The following is a 22,861-nucleotide window of genomic DNA, read 5'->3' as shown; positions in this document are numbered from 1 at the left end:
TTAACTGGAAGCTAAACAGAAATGACATTAAATTATACTTATTCAGATTAATTGAGAGACAGTCAGATAAGTATTATGTTTGAGTTCTATAAAAAAATTAGTTTTATATATTCCAAGTATGTACTACACAATTGGTAGCTACAGTATTTCAGAGGTCATTTAGGAATTTGCTAAATTCCTAAAAAGTGAATGAATAAGAATGCATAATACATTAATTGTTTAAGGATTGATAAAAATAAGGTACTCAGTAAAATGTATATTTTCTAGTCAAACATGAACTTATGCAGTACCATGTATTTTAGTGATTTGATTAATATACAATTTCTCATTTTTTTAGCCTTTCTCTGATCACAAGTTCAAAATGAGTAGATTATGAATTAACTAGTAAAGTGTTTTAGTAGCACTTTGATCTTTAGGGATTCCCAGGATTAAAATTACATGCATCCAAACAAAAAATGATTATTTGCATGTCAAATTATTTGTATAGGTCAATAACATGTGCATATAAGTTCTACAAATCCATCATTATGTATTGCTATAACTGCCAAACAGCATTATACTATTTGCAATGTGTTTCTAGATATTCAATCATGTTACAAAATCCATTAACAGTTCTGTCAGTCTTGTGTCTATCCTCAGCTATCACTCAAGGGGCAAGCAGTTTAAAGGTTGAAGGCACATTTTCATATACACACTAGAATTCAGCCCCAGGGCCATACACTCTAGGATGGCTGAATCTCTCTGATTTTAAACAAGAACCATCATGAGACTTCTTATTTAGCTCTCCTTGAGGGGCATATAAGGATGCCCTTGAGGTATTTAATTAGATGGATTCATCTCTATCCTAGGGTTATTGGGGGTTTGCCAAAGGAATATAATACTTAGTTGCTACTTCAAAAGGCTTGTGTGCTGGTTGAAAAATTATAGTTTTCAAATGAGCAAGTAGAGTTCCAACGTTCCCAGCCATTTCATTTCCCATTTCCCACAAAACTGCCAGAAGTGTTCTCCAATTGTTATTTTCATTTGTTGTTATAGTAAGGTCATTCCTGTCATTGTTTATTGTGATTTTGGGGAACTTCATTCCCATCCCTAACATGGTTCTAGAAGACCCTTTCTTTATTTTGTATATCATTTTCTGTTAAATTTCTGACTTCCATATATCATCCATTGGCTTGTATTAGACTTGGATAATGTCATTTCTCTTCCTGACACATAAGGCATGCTAGAATATAATCTCCATGGTGACAGAAACTTTTGTCCATTCCATTCACTGCTACATCCCCAGTGTCTAGAATAATGCCAGACACATGGTAGGTCCCAGTAAAATTTTCTTGAATGAATGAGTGATGAACAGCAATTTTAGCTTCAGGTAAATTGTAGCAAGTAAAAAATTAGAATTGAAATTTTAATTTAAATCCAGTTTTCTAGACATAATTGCTAAAGGAATACATTTATTTTACATAAAACTTCCAGATGATCAGAGAAGGTGAACCTCATGAACTCCTCTTTTTTTTTTTTTTTTTTTTTTTTGCAGTACGCGGGCCTCTCACTGTTGTGGCCTCTCCTGTTGCGGAGCACAGGCTCTGGATGTGCAGGCTCAGCGGCCATGGCTCACGGGCCCAGCCACCCCGCAGCATGTGGGATCTTCCCAGACCGGGGCACGAACCCGCGTCCCCTGCATCGGCAGAAGGACTCTCAACCACTGCGCCACTAGGGAAGCCCCTCTCTTCTTTATTTACAGGAAGTTACCTAGTCTTTCTTATTTCCTTTACTGCCAAACTCTTTGAAAACACAAATTGTCTCTTCTTCCTTGCTGGTGGGCCAGCCTCCTTACCTCCTCCTTCTCCCATTGTAGTCTGGCTTCTCCCCTACCATTTCCCTGAAGTTCCTCTCACTAATGTCACCAAAGATACAGTGGTCTCTTCCTAGTCTCCTTCCCATTTGACTCTCCTAGAGGATTGGTCCTCATAGCCTACTCCTTTTTGTGAAACTCTTTCCTTGCCCTCTGTTTCTCCCTTTCTCTTGGCTCTCCTCCTAAATTATTGCTTATTCTTAGGCTCTCTTTCTGACTTTTTCTGCTTACTCTTACAGGGAGAATTGGTCTTCCTCAACCCCACTTCTCTTCTTACTATGTGTCTTTCCTTCTGTGATCCCATTTACTTTTTGACTACAACCCTTCTCTCCATACTGCTGACTTTCTTGTCTATATCATCAGCTCTGACCTCACTCTTGAGGCACGTACCTTTATGCCCAAAAGCTTTAAAAATCTATCTGTGTGTCCCTTAGATTGAACATATTTGAGTTCAACCTATTCAAAATTTAAGTCAATGCTAATTCTTACAATTTGGACCATCTCTTGTCTCCCTATTTCAGGTGATAGCATCACCATCTTCTCAGATACTCAGGCAAAAAGAATAATGTTTATTCTTGACTTCTTCTTTCTTCCCCACATCCAGCCAGCCACTGAATCCTATAAATTCTAAAATAAAGTTTATTTTCACTCTTCACTGTAGTTACATTCTATAAAGTCACTTTGACGATGAATTAGCAAATACTGAACCATTGCTCATAGAAGAAATACATGATTAGATACCTGTGAGCCTCTCTGATCACAATATTTTTGTTAACTGATTAATGCATAATTTTGTTTCATGTGTTTTTGTTTAAAGACACCTTTATTAAGATATATTGTTGATTCATTGACATTGAACTCACAGTCAACAAATAGCACTATAATTCATGCCCGATTGAAGTTATCTAACATACATATTTTCTCCATAAGTCACCTCACAACCTTCTTGCTTATAGGAACACTAAATAGCACTATGCTTGGGGGCCATTTAAACGGTGAAATCACCAAAAAAAAAAAAAAAGAAAAGAAAAAAAGAAAAAAGATGTGAAAAATGTGGCACTAAATGGACCATAAAAATGACACTTGTTTTCAGTATAAAAACTGAAACAGGAAAGCAGAGCATCACCTTGTTGGACCTCAGCTGGGAATATGCACAGTGGGCCACTCAAATTTTCACATCTCTCTGCATGTCTGTGAATGAAAAAAGGACATGAGTATTGATTTAGGGGTTACAAAAAATTTTAGTGAGTAGGAGTATTTGCAGATGCAGACCTTGTGAGTACTTAGGATCAATTGTACCTCTGAATCCCACTTTTTCATCTCCATTGTTTACTTCAGATGCTCATCATTTCTTTCCTGGGTTATTATAATATTCACCTATTATCATTGACTCAGGTCTCCCTTTAATTCCTCCTTCTACTGTTTTTGAGAGCTCATTATTGATCTTGTCACATTACAGTGTAAAATTTTTCAGTGTTAACCCCACTGGTGAAGGAATATATTTAAATATATCATCACAGCATATAGATTAGCCCCAACCCACTTTTCCAGCCCCATCTTTAATACACACACACTACTTTCTTTTTGAACATAAGAATTGAGTATTCAACAAAAACTATATTGTTATTTTATATCTCTAGACACTTTAATACTTTGCACACTCTCAGTAGTAACCTCATCCCTCTTCATTGCTGGATAAAGATGTCACCTCCTTTGAGTAGACATTTGAAACTTTGTCAGGTAGCTAGCTGTCCTCTCACCTTGCTTCCGTAGATTATTTTGATATACCTGGACTCTATTTGCTTAAGTCTCCCACATACTGTGCCCTCCTCCTTAAAGGTAAGAGCCATAACTGATTCATATAATTGCTCTTTCTACACTCATATCTAATAAGTTTTATGAATTTGGCTTCCAAAATATCTGATTGTACCAGGCTTAGCATCTGATCCTTGTTAGCCTAACAATAGATGTGTTGAGTAAATTGATGAATGAATAAATAAATAATTGAACTTTGGGGGCTTCTCTGGTGGCGCAGTGGTTGAGAATCTGCCTGCCAATGCAGGGGACACGGGTTCAAGCCCTGGTCTGGGAGGATCCCACATGCCGCGGAGCATCTAGGCCCGTGAGCCACAACTACTGAGCCTGCGCGTCTGGAGCCTGTGCTCTGCAACAAGAGAGGCCATGATAGTGAGAGGCCCGCGCACTGCGATGAAGAGTGGCCCCCTCTCTCTGCAACTAGAGAAAGCCCTCGCACAGAAACGAAGACCCAACACAACCAAAAATAAATTAATTAAAAAAAATTGAACTTTGGTCAATTTATGAGAAATTTTTGACTGGTCATATACTTTCATTAACAGTTCACAAGAGATCATAAAATGATAGTCCAGAACTATCTAGGTACTAAAATTAAAGCAACTAGAGTATATAAGCATTTGGTGGCATTTGTTCCTAGTGTAATCTCTCTTCATGATTATATCATGTTTCCTGTAGAATGGAAACAGGATAACAGCCATTTTGAAACTCACTCTGAGCTGGTGGCACTTGTATTCTGTTGGTGTGGGTCAATTACCAATGATTTTTTTTTTGCTAACAGGATTGTTTAGGGAAACAATGAGAGAAGAAATGTGTTAAGATTCTGAAGAATATTTAGTTACAAACATTATTTTATAGTTAGTTTCTCTGGGGGAAATCATGAAACAGAAAATGATAATATCAAGAACAGTTTGGTGAAATAGTTTGTAAAAGATAGTGTGAAAAATGACTTTATTTTTCTTTGCTAAGTAATAACATTTGAAACCATGGATGTCTTTTACTGTGATCCATCTTTACATTCTAGAAAAGTCATTTATATGCTGATGAATTTAATACCTTTTGCCCTCCTTTTTAGATGAACATCATTGAGTTACTTGGATGTTAGCAAGAAAAATTAAACTTCTGAAATGCTTCATTCAGGAGTAGAAATTGGGTGTTTTATTATATTTCTCTCTAATGTATAAAAAACTAGAAAGGATGCATTTTTATCTATGAGGATCTTGTTTTTTATATCTAAAATGTGTTTGACTCTTGCTTGGAAGCTATCATAAAGCTTTTATCTCTCCCTGTATTCATAAATGCTTATATGTATGTATCTGTAACAAGATAAACACTCCACAAGGCTTATGTATGTATTTGTATCTATTAATTTTTTTCCTTCTGGGATTGGGATTCACAATCTAATATAGAGGAGAAGTAGAATTGTGCAGTATAATGAAAGAACATTTGCTTTTGACCTTGGATCTAGTATTACCTCAACCTTTACCAGTAAAATTATGTTGCTTGGAGCAAGCAACATGGTATCTCTGGGCCTTAATTTTCTTACCTGTATAAATGACTCAGTTGGATAACATAATTTCTAAGATCAAAATTCTTTGTTGAAAGGTGAAATTTTAGTTACTACAGAGTTGTTGACAGATTTAAAGCATGGAGTAGACACTTAACACATTGAGCACATATTTGTTAAATGAAGGAATCGTGTGTGATGGGTAATTTTATGTGTCAACTTGACTCGTCCACGAGGTGCCCAGAAATTTGGCCAAACGTTACTTGGTGAGTATTGTTAATTTTTTAAAAAACAATGTACACAGTGTCTTCTTTTGTTCAATATCTCTTCTCACAAACCTACGTAACAAGTAGACTAGCAATTTTCTAAAAATATATTTTATTATATAATAGATAAGTGACTTTTTATCCAGATAAGTTTTTGAGATTTTTGTTTTCATGGTGTGTGCTCTAAAGAGATTAAGATGTAGGACTGCCGTACAGATTATTTCATTTATTTAAATAAAAATGCAAAGGATCCATTTTGTATTTAAAAATCAAAGGACAATGGAGAGTAAATAGTGAATAGCAAACAACTGGTATCAAGGTATATAAAATGTAAGAGTCATGAAGATGTGCTAATAATGGGGATGTATTAGAATCATAACTTCCTCTTTACAACAGCATAATTAATTGAGTAGACAACGTGCTAGGTATTGGGGAAAGAAAGATTAAAAAAATATATAGTTCTTATCCTTAAAGAGTTGTCCAGTGGAAGAGAAACAGATGTGCATTATATTATAGGGGGGAAGAATCTAAGTCCTGTAACTAGAGTTGGTCTCCTCTACTGTTAAATGGGATAATAATAATGTAGTAGTTACTTCATACTGTTATGAGTTTTAGATTAAATGGTACTGTATTAGCTTTTGCCCCATATTTCAGTGGCTTGCTAAAACCAACTTGTGCTTCTTTCTCTTGTTACGTGAGTGCTGCAGATTATCTGTTGTTTTGCTGGGCTTGATTGGTCTCTGTTGAGTTCCACATGTCTTCTCATTCTGGAAGTCATGTTAAGGGTGCATGTTTGAACATCCTGTTCCTGTGGTGAAGACAAGAGTAAGAGAGCCAGAGCCAGACTATATGTAGGCATGTAAAGCTTCTGCTCAGACATATGGTACATCTGGTTTACCCAGATTTCATTGGCCAAATCAAGGTACATGGCCAAGCCCCAAATAGATAGGGAAGAATACTCTGCCATCTAGGAGCATGGGACGAGTGAGAAGCCAATAAATATTTAGGAACAAATAATATAATCTACCACAAGATATAATACATGTAAAACATATAAAGCATTTAGCATGTCTGGCACAGAGTACACATATAATGTTTATAATTGCATGATACAATGTTTATAATTGTATGATAATAGCAATAATGCTGATAATGACTAAATTATATAGAAACACTGATAATGGAGTAATTCCATTCTTGCAGGGGAATGTAGGACAGCATTACAGAGGAGGAGATATTGAGCCAGTAGTTCAGGGGAGAAAGAGAGGAAAGTATTTCCAGATGGAAAGATACAGTAATATAGAAAAAGAGTAAGCTAAAGGCAAAGTAGATGTGGGGTTTATGACCCTTCCTGGAAGTGATGTCTTATACCTAACTAGTTATAACACTTATGATAAATTCAGCTGCAAGTAACAGCATATTTAATTAAAAGTAGCTTAGGGACTTCCCTCGTGGTCCAGTGGTAAAGAATCCACCTTCCAGTGCAGGAGACACGGGTTCAATCCTGGTCAGGGAACTAAGATCCCACATGCCTTGGGGCAACTAAGCCCACGTGGCATAACTTCTGAGCTCACGTGCCTCAACTAGAGAGCCTGAGTGCTCCAAACTACAGAGCCCACATGCTCTGGAACCCATGCACCACAACTAGAGAAGAGAAAACCCCCACACCACAACTAGAGAGAAGCCCATGTGCCACAACGAAAGATACCGCAGGCCTCAGTGAAGATCCCACATGCCCCAACAAAGACCCGACACAGCCAAAAATAAATAAATAAATATATTTTTTTTATAAGTAGCTTAAATTACAAAAAGCATGTGTTATATCAGTAAACAAGAAGTCTTAATGTGGTGAATTTCAGGATTCATTCAGTATTATAAGGATGTCTTCACTGAAGTGTTTTACCTTTCCATCTTTCCACCCTTAGTGTGATGGCTTTTGTCCTTAGGTCTTTCCTGTTGTGTTCATATGTTAGCTTTTGCAGCTCAAGGTAACATGGCCTCATGTAGCAGCATCTAAATACATGATAAGAGTTTCTCTTTTGGCATCTCTTTTTATCAGGTCTGAAAATATGTTTCAGAAGCTCCCTTCAGAGCTGAATTCTTATGTCACATTGGCTAGAACTAGCTTAGATGTCCACTCCTACAAAATGAGTGGCAAAAAGGAATGGAATTACCATGATTGATTTAGAACAATAATGATCTAAGGAAGTTCTTACCTTCTCTGAACACATTTCTTCTCCTACACAAGAATAAAATCAGGATTCTCTTAGCAAACAAGAGAGTAATGGCTCTTAGGCCTTCAGTGGTATCTTCCATGCACAGATATGAGATTTGTGTTTTCTCTTCAAGATTAAACATTTAGCATGAGTGAATATCTAAGCGAATATTATCTTGACTTTAACCATTTATATAAATTATATCTTGAATAAATCCTGGCATTAAATTATTGCTGAGAGTTGAAAAAAAAATTAGCCATTTAAGTGTGGGACCAGTAGGGTTTTTGCAGAGTATCTGGATGTGTTGGTAACATAGAGACCCAGTACTGGGTCCAGGGTTTTGTGTGACTGCCTCCTTTGCCTTCAAAACCTTTGAGAGGTTTGGAAAGTGTATGATCTGATTTATATGACAAACTGAAATAGACTTCATTGGGAAAATGTTGTTACCTGCCTTTATCCCTAATAATCACATCAGATAAATCCCTTATCCTATTATTTTTTTTTCTTTTCTTTATTGATGTACTGTGGCAAACTTCATCAACATTGACAACTTTCTTAATCAGTTTAGGCTGCTACAACAAAAATATCATAGACTAGGTGGCTTAAACAACAAATGTTTATTTCTCACAGTTCTACAGACTGGGAAGTCCAAGATGAAGAAGCCAAGGGATTCAGTGTCTGGTGAGAGCCTGCTTCCTCTTTCATAGATGGCTGTCTTCTTGCTTTGTGCTCTTCACGTACTTGTAAGGGCATCAGTCCCATCATGACTCCACCCCCATGACCTAATTATCTCCCGAAGTCCCCACTGCCCAAAACATCACATTGGGGGTTAGACTTCAACATACAAATGTTTTAGAGTGGGGCACAAACATTTAGTACATGGCAACACATCATAATTTCTTTTTAAAAATTCCTTAATTTTATATAAAACTAAAGGACAAAGAGCTCAGCAGTATCCTCCCTTGAAATGCGCTCATCTTGTGCCATTACAGAGGCCAATTTGAACATCTGATCAATTTGTAGCTTTCTTGAATGGGATGCTGATTCCCAAGGGTAACTGCAGTGAACAGTAACTGCAGACAAGATGGCATTAGTCAACACATACACTCACACTTAGGATTTTAAAAATGTGAAAGCTTAATTTATCACAATGAAAAAAATGGAAGGTTCTGGAGCAAAAGGTAAAAATTAATCTATTTTCTTCTCAATCCATATTCTAATATTCAGACAGCATGGTTCTGTGACTCATTGGGCTAATCTCCCCTGTTTATGACATAGTTCAATGCCCACGCATTTTTAGTTCTTATGACTTTCTTTTGTTCATATGTTTGAGTCAATTACGTTAGCTATTCATCAGTGTATTAGACAAGTCTCTACCACTTTATCCTTCAATGTCTCACATTATAAGCTTTTTGGCCTCCCAACCCTACTGCCTGATAGAATTTAAATCACAAAATGGAGCAAAAAAGAAGCAATCAGGATGCATGGAGTTTATGGGAAAGATTAATCATGAGAGAAGATCTGAAAAATATAAGAAAACAATGGGGACAAAGAGACTAAAAATGGCTCTTTTAATGGGTGGACGCCTTAAGGAAAAGGCCTGCATAACCATGGAGAAGGAGGAACAAGGGTTTAACCAACATAGTTGGTATTTGAAGGGCAGATCCTGCTTTTCTCAGTTTGGTAATTTTAACTTTTAAAACATTGAACAAATAAAGCTTTCTCTAAAATATTTATGTCAGGATTTATGGCTTATTTCTTAATATTTCCTGATGAAAAAAAATTAACAAAAGAAGAATGGGCACAACAGTTTTTAGATTCATTTCAGCAACATACGAGCATATTCCCATTATGTTAAAAAAATACCTTGAACAGAACATGTTTAAAGTTGATGGAACATTATTGGTGCTATGTATAAAATAGACAACTGATGGGACCATACTGTATAGCACAGGGAACTCTACCTAATGCACTGTGGTAACCTAAATGGGAGGGAAGTCCAAAAGGGAGGGGATATCTCTATGTGTATGGCTGATTCATTTTGTTGTGCAGTGGAGGCTAACACAACATTGTAAAGCAACCATACTCCAATAAAAATTAATGAAAAAAAATAATAAAGTTGATGGAAGATTCTCTAGGAGAGAAGACCTCCTAAGAATCAAGCACTGTCCTAAGCAACTTTCACTCGTCATCTTGTGTGGTCTTTCCAACAATCCTGAGAGGCATGCTTATCCTCATTTTATATGTGAATAAATTTAACCTCACGGAGTTCAATAATTCACCAGGGTTTTCAACTGGAGAACTAGGACTTGAGCCCACTTCTCTCTTACTCCAAAGCCTGTCTGAGTTATCCTCTACTGTGTTTTTAAAGAGGTAAATGAGATTTTTTTTTAAATGGTTTAGAAGAACATTAGAATGAATCTGTGATAAATATATCAGTTTTATTTGCTCACTAATTTAAGTAAAGCTATGCTTGCTTCTTTTAATTATTATAACTTTATAGTTCCTGTCCTCCTCTTATTTGGAAGTAGAAACTGTTATTTAGCTTTGCTTATATTTTGTTTTTTAATCAATTTAGACATATACTGCTGGTGGAAAGGCAAATAGTACAACCTTAATGGGTACAAGTTAACAATAAATATCACACGTGCCTTAAAAATGTTTATAGCCTTCAACCTAATAATTCTCTTTCCACTTAGTCTAAAGAAATAATCTGATATAAGGATGATTATTGCAACATTACTATAATTGCAAACAATTGAAATGGCCTACAATGGATTATTGATTGAATAATTTAGAATTTAGCCATAAGAGAAGATTCTAAGCAGCCATTAAAGATCATAATTTAGAAGAGTAATAATTTAGGTAAGTGTTTATTAAATGAAAGGTTAGTTTACAAAACAATGTGTAAAGTATAATTCCAATTTAACTTAAGTTTATATAAATATATCTATGAAGAATATAATAGCATACATGCCAAAAAGTTAATGATGATTATCTGGTAGACGAATCATAGAAGATTTTAGTTTCGTCCTCAGGTAGACAATGGAGTCAGGTTGGAAGGGAAATTACCTGTCTTCTTCCCTAGCATCTTTTCTTCTTGATGCTCTTTAAATCAATTTTCAACTATAATATGTGAAAACTGTGCTCAGTTACTCATTATATTTTGCCCTTCATTCCTTGCCAGTGCCTCTCCCCCACAATTAAGTTTACCCTGATTTTATCCAACTTTTCCCTCTTCTACACTTTTTTCTTCCTAGTTTTGGAAACATTTTCAAGGTCCCTCTTTCTTTCCTCTAGGAAGAGGTCAATTTGGACACCTGAGCTAGATCTCAACATTTGGCAAAACATGGCAGCAATAAACCTGAGGACTCATTCCATTTAAGTAACCAGTGGTTTTAGAGCCTTGCATTTCTTCAATGTAGTAATAGGATTAGGGAAGCCCTCTCCCTACTTAGAGAATGCTCTGCATTCTCTATTGCAGGGATCAGGTGGGGAGGCTAATTGTATTTCAGGTAACTTGTCTAGAAACTAGTTTAGAATCTCTTAGGAGTTGTCACCCTGGTGAAGTGTTCAATCTGACATGGTCTCTAGGCTTGTTTCTGTACCTTATTAATGGTTGTTGATTTGATAAGCACCAGAAAGTCTTAAAAGGTTGTTGAGTGGATTTCAGATCCTGCCAGTCTGCCAGTGTTTTTCAGAGGTGGTGCTTTGAGGGTGTACCTTCTACTAGACTCCAGATGGGAACACAGTCCACTTGTCTGAGCTTTCCTACTTCTCATGTTGGGACAGAAGCACAAAAGTGGTCATGAAGCATCTGACAAGCACAAACTTCACATGTTACCGTAGGGATGTGAAATAACGTCTCTTTTCTTTGGGTTCTTCACCTTAAAAGGCCAGTCTATTTATAAAAAATGGTTACAAATGGATAAATGCAATTTTTTTCTTAGAAACACCCTAAATTTCAAATGCCTTTATAATTATTATTATGCATAATAATAGACATCACTTATATAACATTTAGTGCTAGGTAATGTTGCAAGTGCTTTATATATATTAGTTCATTTAATCCTCACAACTCTATGAATTAGTTATTGTTATTATTATTATCACATCCCCATTTTATAGATGAGAAAATAGGCTCAGAGTCCCTAGCCCAGGGTCATACAGTTAACATGGTGAAGCCAGATTTGGAAACTAGGCAATCAGGTTCTACCACCCGATGCTGCCTTTGGTTAGTTAGATGTCTTTCTAGGAAGCCTTCATACTGATGTGCCTGATTTTCACAGCAGCAGCACCACCCCAAACACCTTACTGAACCACAGTTGTCATTCTAGGGGATGATGCTGAGTTAAAAGGCAGACCAGGTTACCTTTGCTACAGGTGGATATAAAAAGCATGCATCACTTGAAAGACAGCCCTATGGTTCCATATGGAAAAGAGAAAGTTTATGTTACTCAGGAGATTGTCAGCTGAGTCTTCAAATTAAAAAAAAAAAAAGGCATCAGAGGACTTCCCTGGCAGTCCAGTGGTTAAGACGCCATGCTTCCAATGCAGGGGGTGTGGAGTGTGGGTTCGATCCCTGGTCAGGGACTATGATCCCACATGCCATGTGGTGTGGCCAAAAAAAAGGCATCAGTATCTGAATTAGACCACCCAAGCCAGGCCAGGGGTGACCATGCCTTTCAGATTATGCTAATAGGCTTGGACTGAGATTACAAACTTTCTGCAAATGTTAGGCATCAGACCCAGTGTTTAATCTTCTGCTCTACCATTTATTATTGTCATGACTTTATTTAGTTTTTCTGATTTGTTGTAAACATTGGTCTTGTGTAACTCTGCTGCTTAAAATCCTTCAATCTCTTCTAATTCCTTGGTGAGAAAAATCTAAATTTTTAAACATGGTCTATAAGGACATGCAAAATCTTGTTCTTGCCTACTTTGTAAGTCTCACAGAGCACTTCTTTCCAGTTTACTCACATCTCTGTGGCCTCATTGGCCTTTCATAATTTCCTTACACTTCAAATAGGCTCTTCCCTTTGCTTGAAACATTATTTCCACTCCTTTCATCTGGCTACTCCCTGTAGGTCTTAGCTTAAATGAGCCTACCTTAGCAAAGAGACCCCCTTCCCTGAATTAGTTTCCCATCCTTTCACTTTATGGCCCTTACTCCAATTTGCCATTAAACATTTATTTACACAAATATATTTTAATATTTGTCTCTCCCACTATTGTTAGCTCTTTGTAGGAGCAACTAGAGACTCTGTTTGGTTCCCTATTGTTTATCTAGCATCTAGCACAGTGCCTGGCAATAATAGACATTTGATAAACATTCAGTAAGTGATGAATGAGCCTCAGTGTCTTCATCTACAAAAGGGACTTTCTAAGGTTGCTGTGAAGATTAAATGATATTTATTCACAAGCACTCACATACTCCCTGTCTAGCATAGTTTTAACACATTAGTCGATCCCAAATAAATATTAGTATTTTTTTTGTCCTCTTCCCTTTGATGGTAGTGACTCCAGTTTGGGCTCTTTTTAGCTTCTCATAAGTCATGGGTAAGGATGATGAACAATGGCTGGTGGAGATGCTAGGTATGGGGGATGTGGGAATTCCAGGAAGAAGGAGCAATAAAGGCAGAGAGGCAGAACAGTGAATGCAAAGTTTGAAGAAAAGGGATTGTCTTGACTGGATAAAACTCAGGGGCTATGTAAGAGAGTTATGGTAGAAAAGTCTGGGTAAAATAGACTCTTGTTAAGGAGTTTAGAAGAAGTTGAGTCAGTGACACAGATTTTGGAGTTATTTGCAAGCTTGCTTGGGAGGGTAGAAATTTTTAGTGGGACACCTCAGTAGTAGAAAGAAGGAAAACAGAATATCACCACAAATGCAGGTGGGTTTATAGAATTAGCAATCATTTCTTTTTCCTTTGCTAATTTTTTCTTCTTACACTTGGGTGCCATTACTTCGTGGACTCTGACTTAGTGTTATTTTCTCCTTATTCTGTTCTTTATCCCTGAGTGTCTCATCTATTTTCCTGTTATAATCATAGGATTGGACTATCTCTTTTATACTTATGAGTGTCAAATCTATATTCCATTTCAGAGCATTAGCTCCAGATCCATCTAGCCAACACTCCCTGGATTTCCCTGAGATATCTCAATCTCAATGTGTCTAAAATTCAACCCCCTGTCTCCCCTACCAACCTCTTCCTATATTGCCTATCTGTAAGATATAGCATCAGCATCATCCATTCGGAAACCCAAATCAGAATCCTGGGATTCCATTCTTTCTCACTTTCTGTCCCTCCTATATGGAATCAACATCAAATCCTATAGATTTTCTCTCTTTAATCCCGACTCTTCTTAACTTCCTTCACTCTTCTCCATCCTCATTGACACTGCATTAGTTCATCAGTTCTCACCTAGCCAACAAGAATCATGTCCCAGTAAGTCTCCTCATCTCTAGTTGAGTATCTTCTTTAATTTCTTTCACTCCTTTTAACAATTTTTCTAAAATGCAAATATGTATTACTTCCTGGCTTAAAATTCCTCAGTTTCCCTTTGTTCATGAGATGAAGTCTAAGAAGTTTAGCATCTTTATTATAACCTATGAGACCTACCTCTTCCCAGGGGAGGTTATTCCATACCCTCTTCAAACAAATCTGCCACTTTCTCCTTTGTATATCACTCTGTTTTCAGTCCATGCCCAGTGCCTAGCACAATGTCAAATCTGTAGCATGTTTTAAAGCAATGTTTGCTGAAATAAAGTGGCATGAAGATTGAAAACAGACTTGGAAATGGCTTTCACATGGGAAGTGGGAGGAGAAAACAGAGCCAAGATAAAACTTAAAATGGGTGATGAAAACAAAGAAAGAATAGCCATTGAAATTAAAGAAGAATAGCCATTGAAATTAGAGAAGATAAGAATAGACATTGGAATTAGAGAAGGGCAAGAGTAATAAATTCAGTTTGCCTTTGATTTCTGAAGAAGGAGGAGCAAGTCAAAATTGTCAAATATAGCAGAAGGGTCAAAGAGGAAGAGTGAGAAGCATATTTTAATTGGGTTAATAGGAGGTCATTGGTGACTTTTGGGAGATGAGTTTTAAGGAATTGGTGGGTGGGAGGTAGAAGCACATGGTAAATACTGAGAAGTGTTTGGCAAGGAGGTTGAGGCAAGAAGTACCCCTGAGAATTTTAATCATGAAAGAGAGAGTGGTATCAGGGAGTTCATGTTAAAAGTGGGTATACAGATGAATGGATAAAGAAGATGTGGTGCATATATACAATGGAATATTACTCAGCCATAAAAAGGAACGAAATTGGGTAACTTGTAGAGACGAGGATGGACCTAGAGTCTGTCATACGAGTGAAGTAAGTCAGAAAGAGAAAAACAAATATTGTCTATTAATGCATATACGTGGAATCTAGAAAAATGGTACAGATGAACATATTTGCAGGGCAGGAATAGAAATGCAGACGTAGAGAACAGACGTATGGACACAGCTTGAGAAGGGGAGGGTGAGATGAATTGGGAAATTAGGTTTGACATAAATACATTACCATGTGTAAAATAGATAGCTAGTGGGAACCTACTGTATAACATGGGGAGCTCAGCTCGGTGCTCTGTGATGACCTAGATGGGTGGGATGGGGGGGGAGAGAAGTCCAAGAGGGAGGGGATATAGGTATACCTATAACTGATTCACTTCTCTGTACAGCAGAAACTAACACAACACTGCAAAGCAATTATACTCCAATTTAAAAGAAGTGGGTGTCCCCTTTTCTCCCCAAAGAATGTGTATTAAAACTACTCCTTCCACTTAATTTGGGAAAATTAAGAAGTGTGATGTAGTTAGATTTTATACATTCCTCTCCACGCCAACTATTTCTAAATCTTGGAGAGATTGTTAGGATAAACACTGAGTGTGGAAGGAACTGGGTTTGTTTGGAGAGAGAGAAAGAAAGATACCTTTTTATATGTTACTTACTTTTTCAATTTTTCAAGGCATTTGTGCAGATTTTAAAAGTAATATATATTCATTACCATTGTAATATTGTCACATGAAAGGAAAAGAAAGTCACACATAATTCCTCTGCCCAGAGAAAACTATTAACATATTCGTATTATGTGTGTGTAAGTGTATAAATATACCTATTGTGTAAGTTAATTTTAGCATCCTAACTCAAAGTTTCAAAGATAAGATAGGAGTATAGCGGGTTTATTCATTGCAGAGATTGTTTGGAAATGGTTGGAACTGCATATAACTATTTTTTTCCCCAGTGGAAGCTTCCACTATATTTTTACACTTAATCATTGTGCTGTATGAAAGCAGTCTAACAACACTAAGGAATTTATGACAAATTTTTGTGAGTAGCAGGCTAAGGGCAGAGTTTCTGGGCTTAGTGACCCAGAGAGACATGGTCAATCAATACCATGTTGTAAAAATTCTACAGAATAAGTAATTCAGGCTTTTCCTTTCTACCAAAATAAACTCACCATCTCAGTGGTTCTTGTTGGACTTTTCATTCCCTGAATGCTACCCTCTCTGATGTCATAGTTCCTTTGTGACCAGACCAATGACTTTTGGAGCCCCTTGGTCAGGGTTTGTAACCCGGAGTGTCCTAAAACCCCCAGGGAGAAGCGGTTCTTATGATTTTCTGAGCTGTCACAGGAATTGGAACTACTGGGACAAAAGCTCTTGCCATTTCTTACCATATTTCTAGCGGACTGCTATGGGACCTAGGATTGGGCTCTCTATTGAGGCTTTTGGGGAAACCCAAACTCTCACCTTTAAGAGTTCCACCAGTTTTGAAGAAAGCAAGCAATGTTGTTACATTGTGCTGGTCCCTTATGGACACTATAGTCTCAAGGCACACTTTTTAGTGTTATTTGAAGCCTGCCCCACCATCTATGGGGGAGATGAAACTGGCCTGATTCTAATGCCAGCTGCACTCTGATATTGCTCCCTTCCCTGTCTTTTACAATGTGCTTTACATGTCATGCCAGAAAAAATAATAATTCTGTGAAACTTTTTACCCCCAATAAGTACTCACACAATGAATTTAATTAAAATCCCCTTTATCTATTACACTGAAAACAAGGAACAATATCCATTAACAATATCCATTAAAATGACTATTACATTCACATCAAATGGATTTCAATACCTGACTAAAATGATATGAAGGAAGCCATAATCATGTGAGGTCCAATATGGTGGATAAATTTTAAACCTTTCAAAACCCTACATTATTTTAATCTCCAAATATAATTATAAATGTCAGTCAAACTTCCTCAAGGCCTCTTTCAGTTGAACAAAAAGAAGCAAATGAAACTGTGAAGTTTTTAAGCTTTACAAACTCACAGTTAGCTCCTCCATAAGAAGTGGGCTCTCAGGCTCAGAAGAAAGAAGAAAATTTTAAGTAGTTAAAGGGCCTGAAATACAGTTTACAGAAGAGATAATCAGCAGATTATGGTCAATGAGTTACAGTATTCCTTGAATTAGAGTTGGTTGGCTGATAATGCTAATAACTTTTTAACAGTGGCTATAGAGTCTGCTTTTTGCTATAAATTTATAAAAATGACTAAAAATCACATATAATATTCAATTTCATATAATAGGTAAAGTTGTTCCTCTCCTTGGCATCTTTAACAATTAGTATTTCCAGAGCCACATTTCAGGTTGAGACAAGAAGTAAATAAAGGTAGTGATCATCTCTCTTAGGACATCAAAGGGTATATTTATCAAAACCAAATGCTATTGTTCAGGTAAAATGTGTCCGGGAAAGGGAAGAAAACATATTATTTCTTGAGAAGAGAGCCTAGTTTCAATTGAGGCACCGTGTTAAAAGATAACGTCAACAGAAAAGATACACACTTATTTTAGTTCATTCTTTACCACAATTTCCAATAACACATTTTATCCAAATTACACATTCTAATGCGCTGCTGGGAAAGAAGTTTTTAGGTTATTTTATCTACGGGACGTTTCCTTCTGGAGGACAAAATGCCAACTCTTTGCATGTTCCATCTCCCTTCTGATATCAATCATTGCACAGTCCAAACTGCAAATTTCAATTACAAACAAAACGAGTAACTCACAAACACCACTCTAATTACGCACAGGTTGTAAAATTGAAAATTGTGTTAACCTGTTAGATATCTAGAATTAACCTCACACACCAGAAAAGTAGCCTTGTTAAAACCCTCCTCACATCACTCCCACTTCATCACATTAATCCAGGGCTCAGTCTTTATTCTTTTTTCCCTGATGATTTTATTGCCTTATTTGGTATTTGTCTCTTCTCCATTGTTGGTAAGGTCTGAAAGCCTGTCATATTGAGCCTGCTGCTACTTCAATATTTGCTTTGAACAAACGCTATTATGTCGCCCTAATAACCACAGCTGTGTAAGCATCTATCAGTCTCTTTTATTGTGGCGTAATTTCTATATGTAAAAGTAATTTGCCCTCAGTGTCTGCTGATGATTTCCATTGTTTGTATTGACACATTGCTCAACTCTCAACCCTTGGCTCTTGTCTGCTCTTTCTTTCCCTCTCTCCCACTGGAGCAATTTTAGCCTTTATCCTAAAACACTGCTCTAAAATTAATGAAACTAAAGTGGCCTTAGCTCTTCAGTGACCAAAAGGGCAGCATAAAGAGACTGACTTGCCAAATCTTGAAAAAGTCTCAGTTCGATGCCTCCTTTCTGAGACATTATTATCATCTCTATTTGTGGATTGCTGTGCTGACAGTATTATTACCCTCAAGAGTGCCAAGGATTTTCATGGAAACTTGAGACTGGAAGCTGTCTTTGGATTCTGTTACAGAGACAGCAAGCAGTCCTAGGGATGTCACTCTAGACGGGAATTGTTCCAAGCTAAAGGTCTTTGGAGCAGAGACAAATTCTGACATTGGACATGGCTGTGAATGTTGAATATGCCATGGATGTTCCTGTTGGTGGTTTCACCAGTTTTACCTTGATGCTATACTTTTCCAGACAAGACTCTGAATGAGGTCCAGAAGCACAGGAAGCAGGACGAGGAAGAATTTCAAACATCTCTCCAAGTTTGTTGACTATCTACATTTCATACATGAGTAAACTAAGTTTCAGAGAGAGGTTAAGTAAGTCATTTAAGGTTACTCAGTCAGTTAAGTGGCAAAGTCAAGATTCAAACTCCAGGGGCTTCCCTGGTGGCGCAGTGGTTGAGAGTCCGCCTGCCGATGCGGGGGACACGGGTTCGTGCCCCGGTCCGGGAAGATCCCACATGCCGCGGAGCGGCTGGGCCCGTGAGCCATGGCCGCTGAGCCTGCGCGTCCGGAGCCTGTGCTCCGCAGCGGGAGAGGCCACAACAGTGAAAGGCCCGTGTACCACAAAACAAACAAACAAACAAATAAATAAATAAATAAATAAGATTCAAACTCCAAACCTCTCCTTTTTTATTATATCTCTGAAGTGGAGCTTGGGATAGCCTAGCCTTTCTGGGTGGACCCCAAACCAGGGTTTTGTGATGGCAGAGGAGTAGAAGTAACTCCTCACGGGCACACTAATATTTGTACTCAGGGCAATGCATTTGTGAAGTGAATGCTGACAAACTGCAGTTGTAGACTAGTGAGCTCACTTGGAGCAATTACTCAGTGGTTGTCAGGTGAATTCTAAGTCACCCATAGAATCTAAAAATAGTGTCTATAGCCTCAGATCAGGCCAAACAAAGGGTTTCATGTATTTTGTGTCATTAGCTCTATCTGTTTGGTGTGTGCGTGTTTATGCATGTGTATGTGTTGTTAGCGTTATGATTAATCATGAGATTAACCTGATCCTTATTTACTTTGTAATAAACTTAAAACACAGCTTCACAATAATAAGCGCTAAATCCTATTGGCTCTGCATTCAAAACTGACCTGAAATCTGATTACTTCCCACCACCTCCGTTATTACCACCTTAGGTAAAGCCACCATCATCTTTGGCCCAGATTAAGAACTTCCTAACAATTGTCTGTGTCCTCCTACATTCTGTTTTTACCTAGCAGCTGGAGTGCTCCCTCTAAAACATAAATCAGACTGTCATGTCCCTTATCAAAGCCCTCCAAGGGACCCCCTTCACATTTGCATTATATGCATCCCATGCAAAGACGATTAAGAGCCTCCAAGCCTCTGAATGGTCAGAATTCTGCCCACCTTTACATCCTTCTCTTACCACTCTGCCCTCATTCTCTCTGCTCTAGCCACACTGCCTCCTTGCTGTTCTCCATGTACATCAAACATGCTTACATGTCAGAATCTGCATTTGCTGTTCCCCTAACTGGAACGCTCTTCCTTCCACGTTTGCTCTCATTCACTCACTCACATTATTCAGGTCAGAAAAGGCTCCCTTGAGCCCCACTCCTGCCCCCGTCCCACCACACACAAACATTCACTTTCTATACCTGGCTCTGAATGACTTTTCTTCATAGCATATAACACTAACTGACATCATATTGTAGATTTACTTTTTTTCTTTTTTTTTGCTTTGCTTTGCTTTATTGTATATCTCCCCCACTAGAATATAAGCTCTAGAGAAGAGAGACACTTTTTGGCTTGTTTATCACTCTGTCTTCTGTGCCTAAAGTGCCAGACATATGAGTTTTACAATAAATATTTTCAATGGATTAATGAATGAATGTAATTTGTTAACAACTTCAAAAGAAAAGATGCACATTTGCTTTGTATCTCTGCCAATGAGCGAAAAAGTAGTTTATCAGCCCTCCATTACACACTTATTAACAAATATTTAACAAAATTAGACTACAAATTAGGTACAGATAAGGCAGTCTAGATTTTAGGAACTCTTGCTGGAGGAGGAGACATATAGATAAGTGTTATGACAGAAAGAAGCAAAAGTTACTGTGGAAGGTGGGAAGGTTCAAATCTGGTCAAAAGAGAGGAGAAGCTTAAAGTGAGAGAAAGACAATTAGAATTTCTAGAGGTTTCTGAAGGAAGTGATGGCTCAGCTGAGTGCTAAAGGATCCTTAGGATTTATCTGAAAGAGAGTGTAAGGAATGCTGACCTAAGGGGCAGGAGTAGCTACACGTGAAAGTTCAGAGAGAGAGAGATTGAGAGTGAGACAGATAAATAGACAGATAGAATGATTGACTTTAAAGAACTTCAGTTGATCTCATTCATGTCCCATTCATCCTCCAGTGAAAAAGAGGGGAGAGAGGCAGGATATGGTACTTTAAGATGAATACAGACAGGTAGCAGGTTTCTTGGTGAAACAAACAAAAGAAAATCTCTTTTTCCAAAAAGCTTTAGAGAACTGTATATTTACCTGAATCTTTGGAAATTTTTAGAACTGCTTCATGGTTCTATATGCAGTTGGAAGGTGAAAATTTGGCCAACATAGATTCTTCTCATTCTAATGTAGAGAGACATTTTTTAGAGCACTTTATTTACTCTAGATATGTAAGACAGTTTGAGATTTTAAATTTAAAAATGTCTTTTATTATTAATCTGAGATTAGATATATATATAGCCAAGTTCTCAATGACTCCAAAATTTCAGCTGAGTCCCAGAAATTTTGGCTGAGCACACTAAGGCAAGCCTCTCCTGATATCAAAAATACCGTGGGATCTTTAAGACCAAAGTTCTGTTTGCATTGTATTGATATAAAAGTCTCATCCTAAAGCCTCCTATAGCAGACAACATTATACTCCATGAATGTACCTTGTAGTGTGAGGACTAAGTGGGCCTTTTGGGGATTTGAATTTGATTTCAGAGCCTCTTAAGTTTTTTTTTTTTTTTTTTTTTTTTGTGGTACTCGGGCCTCTCACTATTGTGGCCTCTCCCGTTGTGGAGCACAGGCTCCAGACGCACAGGCTCAGCGGCCATGACTCACAGGCCCAGCCACTCCGCGGCATGTGGGATCTTCCCGGACCAGGCCACGAACCCGTGTCCCCTGCATCGGCAGGCGGACTCTCAACCACTGCACCACCAGGGAAGCCCCAGAGCCTCTAAGTATCTTAACTGATGCTCCGACAACTACATGATTCCTTCAGGGCTTCCCTGTTCTACCAGTGAAGGAAGTCGACATAAATAATCTATGGACACATTCTGGCTCTTCTGGGTGGATTTGTTAGAATCCTGTTGGAACTTACCCACTTCCAGAGTTGAACTCAAGCCTGCTGAACTGACCTAAAAAATTAATGTTGACCCTTCCGAAAGATCATATTATGTAGCAAAATCTCAGACATTTTTATTATATCCAGTTGGAAAAACAAAAAACAAAACCAAACTCAATGAAAAAAAATTCACCGGGTTGAGTACAGTTTTTTTTTTTTTTTTTTTTTTTTTTTTTTTACTTCTGGGGAGAAAGCTCTCATAGCCTTTCCAGCTGCTTATTCCCTCAGAGTTCATTGTGACCAAATTCATAAAGCTGTTTTCTGGCATTACTGATAATTACATAAACAGATGTACCACTGAATGCTTTGATCTTAATGGTTGTGAATTAAATAGGGTTGAGCTTTGTCAATACTTTAAGGGGAGATCTACAAGAAATTTTAAAGGTCTGCAGCAGTAAACCTTACTTTTTAATACAGTCATGCTCAAAAGTGACCTGGAGTACAGTGGTTGTACCAGAACGCTTTCTGGGTTGTCCAGAAGTTTATTCATGAAGCCATTATCCTTGATATCAATTTTTAAAAGATGATAGTAATAAATTACAGCAATTTTTAATTTAAAAATTTTGGCAGTAAATGATACTTGGTATTTAAGAAACAGATATGCTTAAGAAACAGAGCCTAGGGGCTTCCCTGGTGGTGCAGTGGTTGAGAGTCCCCCTGCTGATGCAAGGGACATGTGTTCGTGCCCTGGTCCAGAAAGATCCCACATGCCACAGAGCGGCTGGGCCCATGAGTCATGGCCGCTGAGCCTGCACGTCCGGAGCCTGTGCTCCGCAACGAGAGAGGCTACAACAGTGAGAGGCCCGCATACCGGAAAAAAAAAAAAAAAAAGAAACAGAGCCTAATCCAAAGATTTGACTATCATTTCTATGTGAGTAGTCCCCTTCATCATAATCATCATCAAAAAATCTTCATATCTGCATCTGCTCTAAATCCTATATTTCCAGCTGTGTACTAGAAATACCAGACATACAGCACGGAGAGAAAACTCATTATTTTCTCTCCTCCTCTAGGCCAACTACTGTTTCTCAACTATGTGGTTTCCAACCTAA

At 37.7% G+C, this 22,861-nt stretch overlaps 1 protein-coding gene across 3 annotated transcripts in view; it reads left to right on the top strand.

The window, feature by feature from the left end:
- The window catches only part of DIO2 (iodothyronine deiodinase 2), a 68,621-nt gene that overhangs the window by 4,806 nt on the left and 40,954 nt on the right, over positions 1-22,861 (top strand). The window contains exon 3 of one of the 3 annotated variants that reach the window (XM_082616793.1): positions 8,284-8,334. The exons of 1 other annotated variant lie outside the window; for it this stretch is intronic. In XM_082616793.1, coding sequence (XP_082472919.1) covers positions 8,307-8,334 — 28 coding nt within the window. In that variant the 5' untranslated portion in view covers positions 8,284-8,306. Of the gene's footprint in view, positions 1-8,283; positions 8,335-9,977; positions 10,027-22,861 lie in introns of those variants that run through there. One more of the 3 variants, XM_082616796.1, reaches the window with a different exon arrangement.

This window comes from Mesoplodon mirus (genome assembly GCF_964341445.2).
Source record: "Mesoplodon mirus genome assembly, chromosome: 4".
In the NCBI taxonomy this organism is placed as follows: Eukaryota; Metazoa; Chordata; class Mammalia; order Artiodactyla; family Ziphiidae; genus Mesoplodon; species Mesoplodon mirus.
This window is presented reverse-complemented; position numbering and strand designations above follow the sequence as displayed.